This window comes from Ictidomys tridecemlineatus, chromosome 10 (genome assembly GCF_052094955.1).
Source record: "Ictidomys tridecemlineatus isolate mIctTri1 chromosome 10, mIctTri1.hap1, whole genome shotgun sequence".
NCBI classification, from domain to species: domain Eukaryota; kingdom Metazoa; phylum Chordata; class Mammalia; order Rodentia; family Sciuridae; genus Ictidomys; species Ictidomys tridecemlineatus.
The window spans coordinates 123538041-123545320 of NC_135486.1; the positions used below are offsets into that span (position 1 = coordinate 123538041).

Here is a 7280-nt window from a genome sequence, read left to right on the forward strand (position 1 = left end):
GAGGATATGGGGAAAAAAGACACACTCGAACATTGCTGGAGGGACTGCAAATTGGTGCAGCCAATCTGGAAAGCAGTATGGAGATTTCTTGGAACACTTGGAATGGAACCATCATTTGACCAACTATCCTACTCCTCGGTTTATACCCAAAGGACTTAAAAACAGAAAACTACCAGGACACAGCTGTATCAATGTTTATAGCAGCACAATTCACAATAGCTAAATTGTGGAACCAATCCAGATCCCCTTCAGTAGATGAATGGGATAGGGAAACTTTGGTATATATACACAATGGAACATTATTCAGCATTAAAAGAGAATAAAACCATGGCATTTGAGGGTCAATGGATGAGTTGGAGAATATAAGGCTAAGTGAAGCAAGCCAAACTCCAAAACCCAAAGGCTGAGTGTTTTCTTTGATATAAGGATGCTGACTCATAATGGCTATGGAGAGGGGCAGAGCATGGGAAGAATGGAGGAACTTTAGATAGGGCAAAGGGGAGAGAGAGGAAGGAAGGGGCAAGGGGATAGGAATGATGGTGGAATGAGTTAGACATCATTACTCTAAGTCCATGTATGAAGACACAAATGGTGTGAAAATATATATAACCAGTGACTTGAAAAATTGTGCTCTATATGTGTAATATGAAATTAATTGCATTCTGCCATCATGTATACCAAATTAGAATAAATAAATAATTTAATTTTTTAAAAAAGGAAAGATTAGCGTGGAGTTTATAAAACTCTATTCATGATCGCCAAACATTTTACAACTCAAACATCCTTTGGTGTTAACAAATGGACTGGTGAATGGGGCTATGGTAAATCCATGCAAAGGAATATCACTCATTGGTATAAAAAGAATGATACATACAACAAAATGGATACACATGGAAATAAGAGATCTGGAGAAGAGCATGCCTAGCTAAAGGAATAGCAAGCGCAAAGGCTCTGAGGCAAGGACAGGTTGATGTGATTCCTGAAGAAGAAAGTCAGCTAGAGTGGCTAAAGCAGTGACAGAGGTAGAATGCATGGGGGGAGTAGGAGAAGTAAGAGGGGCTATACTATCTAGAACATCAAAGGCAGGAGAACAGGCACTTACTCTAAGGACAATGATTGGGACATCTATGAAGTCAGGTGGCCTGATCCTCTTGCAGAGGTAAGTAACTATATCAGGACTTTCCTTAAAGTGAGTCTCTCCTACCCCGTCCCCACCACCAATTCTTTTTAATGGAATGGCTTCCCCATCCTTCTGCACCTAGACCTCTAAGTTATCCCCTAGACCACAAGCTCAGTCCTACCCTCTATCCTCCAAAAGGCACATACCTCTGAGGGCCTCTGGAAACCTCTGGGGCTGCCGCAGTAGGTTGGATCCAAATAGGAAGCAGAAGCCATTCACATATGTGTTCTCCTTGCAAGTTTGGTGCACGGTGGGGCCACAGGCCTGAGGGACAGGGTACCAATGGAAGGAGCTGCTCTGCTCCCTGTCCTTTCATAGCAGCACCTCCACCTCCCACAAGACCCCAACCCCAATAGCCTCAGGTCCCCATTCCTCCTCTCAAGACCCTCCTGTGACCCAGAGTAACTCACCAGCAACTGTGAGGGGTTGATGGCAGTCGCCAGGGAGAGGCCCAAGGACATGTTCACAGCCTCCATGGGGACTGCAGAGATAGAATGCACATGGTCACTCTCAAGGGGATGAAAGGAGCTGTGAAACAGCTAGGCAGGGATCACTTCAAATTGGAGACACAGATGTGTGCCAGGTCAAGGGGACACCTAGATCATGGGAAAGTAACAGAGAGAGGCCACCTGAGAGTATCTGAGGTAGAGTTTTCAGATTGAGCAGAAACTGGAGAGCCAGACTCCCTCTGTCTTCCAGTGTAGATCCCCCAGAACATGGGGATTCCTGGAAAGTACAGGTGAGTCACAGATGGAATCCAGCACTACCAGGGACCCAAATGGGGGCCAGTGACTCACCCTGAAAGTAGATGGGCTCACACTTGCGGGTGTTGATTTCACATTGATAGAGGCCTCCTGTTTGGTTGTCAGCTTTTATCTCCTGGGGGGCTCCAACCACAATCCTGGGGAGAGTAGAGAAAACTCTGATGTGCAGGAAAAGAAGGAGATCATGGAAGAGTTCTACCACCCAAGGGAAAAGTAGGGACTCTCATGTGGATTCTTGAATTTCCATAAATAGGAAGAATAATTTGCCCAGGAAGAAATGGAAAAATATTAAGACTCAATGAGAAGGGCCTGAGAATGACATGTAACTCAGAGGGTATTTTCAAAATGGATAAGTTCATCCACAGAGTAATTTTAAATAAATTTCTGCATATGAAAACTAGTTCATGCAAAGACAAAAGATAAATAATAAATTGTAAGAAAGGATATTAGCAACTTATAACTCAGACTACCTTCAATACAGTCAGTTCCTACAAACCAGTAAGAGAAATAAAAGAATAGAAAATGGTGCAAAAGACTTTTAAAAAGAATTTGAAAAAAAATTAAAAAGAACTACATGTCTGGTAAAAAAAAAAAGGAAGAAAGCAATTTAAAACTAAATTTACTCATCTACTCACCTTTACAAAGATCAATAAGTTTGATAACAAATTGAATTGGCAAGTGGATGGAGAAATAAGTGTTCCCACAAATTTCTGGTGCAAGTGTAATTTGCTGCTATGCTTTACAGAGGGCTTTACATGCTTTACAGAGGGCAATCTAGAAAATTTTATTGCAATCACATATGCACACACAGAAGTGCACCCCTGTAATTCCAGCAGCTGGGGAGGCTGAGACAGGATTGCAAGTTCAGGGTCAGCCTAAGCCACTTAGGGAGACACTATCTCAAAGTAAGTAAGTAAATATAAGGCTAGGTGTGCAGTTTTATAGTAGAGCTTGCCTAACCGCCCTGCGTTCAATTCCCAGTACCACAAAAATTTTAAATTGTAAATGCATTTTTGATCCAGCACTACCAGTTCTGGGAATTTACTTCCAAATATACTTGCACATGTGCAAAAGGACAGCATAGTCCATACATATAAAAGTTTGGAAATGATCTAAATGTGCCTTAAGAGATTTAAACCCCTGCCCATGCAAAGAGTACAGATGCATCTCTTGCAAGGGAGAGGGAGGGGGAGGAGGAGGAGGAGGAGGAAGAGGAGGAGGAGGAGGGGGAGGAGGAGGGGGAGGAGGAGGAAGAGGAGGGGAGAGGAGGGGGAGGAGGAGGGGGAGGAGGAGGAAGAGGAGGGGAGAGGAGGGGGAGGAGGAGGGGAGGGGGAGGGGAGGGGAGGGGGAGGGGAGGGGGAGGGGAGGAGGAGGGCAAAGCAGAGCTGCTGCTCCTATGCCAAGTGTACCCAGGGTTGTGTCTACAAAGGGGCAGAGGACAAGTGCAGCTGCTGCACCTGATATGGGAAGAGCCCTGCCCCCAACTGTACACGGAGCAGACTTGCATTTCTTGTCCTAGTCCTCAAACCCATTTGAAGCCTTCCTTTTCCTATGAACTATGTGAATAATAATACAACTGTTGACAACTTTCTTGGGGAAAAAAAGAAGAGATTTAATGAAATATAAAAGTAAATTCTAGTATCTCCTAATAACAGAATATGATGCAAACAGAAGACAGAATGAGTATGCTTTTTATGTACTTAATCTGGTAAAATCAGATTAATGTACAAAATCAGCAAAATGTAGCAGAAAGTAGAGGTCAACACATTTTTCTGAAAAAGTTATAATAGTTCCACAAATATTCTGGTAAATGTTTTAGTCTTTATGAACAATACAGTCTCTGTCACAGATATTTTATTTTACCAGCATAACTCAAAAGAAGTCATAAACAATAAGTGGCAAATGGGCAGAGTTGTGTTCAATAAAATTTATTTACAAAAATAATTGGCAAGCCAGATGCAGTGGTGCACACCTATAATCCCAGCGACTCTGGAGTCTGAGGCAGGAGGATCACAAGCTCAAGGCCAGCCTCAGCAACTTCACCAGCTCCTAAGCAACTTTAAAAGGGCTAGGGATGTGGCTCAGTGGTTAAGTGCCCTCGGGTTCAATCTCTGGTACCAAAAAAAGTACAGGCAACTGCCATAGATTAAGTATAATGTGTGGTATCAATTGAGTATGGAGTAGAAACTAGGGAGGTAGATATAGACATAAAGATATAAATATAGAGATAAAAATCTCTGAAAGAACTCACAAAGAAATTATTTGTCAATGTGCCTCTTGGAAAGGGAAGTGGGGGAAGGGTTGCGGAAGAGCTTTTTATTCTTACACACTTTTGCATCTTTTGAATTTGGAGACTTGTCCTGGTTCCAAATTTGCTACCTACTCAAAAATCAATCAAGGAAACAGCTTACTGTTTTCCAACAATTTAGGGAAGCACATGAGACAGAGGATGCCCCACTGGTGCTCTTACCGGGATCCCTCAAACTGGACCACACTCTGCCCAAACCCCCTTGCGTTCTCTTGGAAGGTCATTGGATTTTCAGTGTCCAGGTTGAATGCACGACACAAGGCGAAGGCTGGAAGGAGAATAAGGTGTTTAGGATCAGGAGAGGAACCTCTACAGTTAAGGAAGGAGCACACCTTCCTGCACCACATACCGTCCTGTCCAGATTCACCCTAACCCATCATCAGGATGTCTGCCTCCAGGGTCTAGTTCTGACTGCTTAGGGAAGGGGTCAGCACATTTTTTTCTATAGAGAGGCTGATATTTCAAGCTTTGCAGGCCAAGAGTCTAATAGAATACATATGTACAAATATAACAGGAAAAAAAATTCACTTCCACAAATTTTTTATCAAGGAAATTCAAAATATAATTATTAATTACAATTTTTGTAATATAAGTTTAATAATGAGGCAAATGAAGTTCTCTGTAGGGAGATGACATTTCACCTCACTGGATTCCAAATTTCTATTCCCTGTCATCAAATTGGTTATAAATGTTATCTTCAACCTCTGGATTGCAGATTATAGCCAACAATAGGTGGTGAGCCACATTTGACACATTTACTACCATCAGAGGATGCAGTCAGTCCATCTCTGAGCTCCACCCTCCCTTCTGAGCACAAAAATGTCCTCTTTATTAAATGATTTGCCCAACAATCCTATAGACAATGCTATTTGCCCAAGTTCCTATAGACTCAGTTAGATAATTTCCTTCCCATGCAAGCTTCCTTCTCAAGCATTTCCTTCCCTTCTTGGTTCATTCTCCACAAAATATAGGCATAAAAGAAAACACACTCAAAAACATTTTAATTCATCATTCATTCAACAAACACTTCCACCTGATCCTTGTTAAATAGAACTGCAGGCAAAGTGGAGGCCATAAGGTAGAATCCAAGAGGAAGCCCTCTCTGACAAGAGTCTAACACCTGCTGTGCATCCTCAGGCATATCACTTCATCTCTCTGGGCCTCAGTTTTCTCATTTGTGAAGTGACTGGATGCCAAGGAGCCTTGCACAGTCTATGAATTTAGTCATTCATCCACGCTTTGTGGCCACCTCATCTTTGATCTTACTCTACTCTCTGCTTCTTCTTTGAATCTTTCATCCTTCTCCCCAAACCCCTCTACCTCTCCCCAGCCTAACTCCTACATATTCTGTGTCCTTTCTCTCCATTCACAGACCCAAAAGTTCCCCCTCCTCCCTACCCTGAGGGCCCCCCAAGTCCCTGGTGTACCTGTTAACAGAAGAACTCTACAAGTCATGGCTGTAAGGAGCAGGAACCGGGAAGAAGCATGAACTGTGGGGTTGCAAGCCCCACTGAGCCACTTCAAGTAAGCCACCAAAGCCAGGAAGGGAGAAAAAGAGAAGTAGGAGGGCTAAAACTATTAAGAGACTCAAAGGAAGAGGAGGGAGGCTCACTGAGCACCCAGCCCCGCTTGACCTTCCTGGGACTGCACACAGCCTGATCTCCTGCCCTGCCCAATTTCCTGACCCAAACCATAAAAGTCACTCTCCAAAAGATGTCATTTGTCACCTAGGTTTGGCCAAAGCATTATGGAAAGCAAGCAAAATAGCTTTTGAGCCTGCCTTCTGCAATGTGTGTTCTGAACATTAATACAGATCAAATGAGTATAGGAGCTTCAACCCTGCTTCTCCCTAAAAACCCTTTGCCAAAAAATAGCCCTCCTCTAACCCCTAGAAACAGGAGCCCCCTTCACCAGAGCTGTTTGTTATAGCCATCAACAAGGACAACCCGATACAGAGAAAGATGATGTTTTATAATATTTTGCTTTTAAAAAAGCCTCAGGGAACTGGGGTTGTGACTCAGTGGTAGAGCACTTGCCTAGCATGTGGGAGGCGCTGGGTTTGATCCTCAGCACCACATAAAAATAAATAAATAAAATAAGGGTATTGTGTCCAACTACAACTAAAAATATATATACATGTTGAAAAAAAAAAAAAAGCTTCAGATCCATTATCCAAAATTTTCACCTCCAAGAATTTGTCTTAGGAAATAGCTAAAAGCTGGACCTAATGGCTCCTGTTTGTAGTCCCAGTTACATGGGAGGCTACAGCAGGAAGTTCAGGGCCAGCATAGTGAGATCCTGTCTCTTTAAAAAAAAAGAAAGAAGAAGAAAAGTATAAAAATGTCACTAAGAAGTACAAAGAGATACATACAAGATCATTCATTGCAGCATTATTTTTTTGTTGTTTTTATTGTTGCTTGTGGTGCTGGGGATTGAACCCAGGGCCTGTACATGTGAGGCAAGCACTCTACCAACTGAGCTATATCCCCAGCCTACAGCATTGTTTTTAATAATGAAAAACTAGAACAATCTGATATCCAACAGAAAAATGTTTAAATGATATCTTACTCTGTAATATATCCTTATATTTCCTTGTGTATGGTAATCTCTAATTCAAAAATGCAGGAAAATACTTTCATCAAATACATAGACCATCAAACTATATCTTATATGTGGCTGCTAATGTGATTTCCAATCCAATGATTTTCTTCACTTTCTCAACACATTTTCCTTTGTTCCTAGTGCCACTTTCCTAATAATCAAATGAAAATAATGTTTACCAGCCGAAAAAAATTCTGCACATTTTGTTTAAAATTATGTTTAAATATATACGTGTGGTTGAGCAACATGGGGCACACCTGTAATCCCAGCAGCCCAAAGGCTAAGGCGGAGAATGCAAGTTAAGGCCAGCCTGGGCAACTTAGAAAGGTCCTATGTCAAAATTTAAAACATTTTTAAAGGACTAGGAGAGCTGAGCACAGTGGCACATGCCTGTAATCCCAGCAACTCAGGAGCCTGAGGCAGGAGA

The 7280-nt window shown here is 42.3% G+C and overlaps 1 protein-coding gene across 2 annotated transcripts in view; it reads right to left on the minus strand.

Moving 5' to 3' along the window:
* Itgam (integrin subunit alpha M) overlaps nt 1-5839 on the minus strand; it is a 49546-nt gene extending 43707 nt beyond the window's left edge. For both annotated transcript variants that reach the window (XM_078024015.1, XM_078024014.1), the window contains exons 1-5: nt 5680-5839; nt 4415-4520; nt 1978-2081; nt 1591-1661; nt 1327-1444 (exon numbers count right to left, since the gene is read on the minus strand). In XM_078024015.1, the coding sequence (XP_077880141.1) occupies nt 1327-1444; nt 1591-1661; nt 1978-2081; nt 4415-4520; nt 5680-5707 (427 nt within the window). In that variant the 5' untranslated portion in view covers nt 5708-5839. The remainder of the gene's footprint in view (nt 1-1326; nt 1445-1590; nt 1662-1977; nt 2082-4414; nt 4521-5679) is intronic.
* Nucleotides 5840-7280: the final 1441 nt, after the last annotated feature.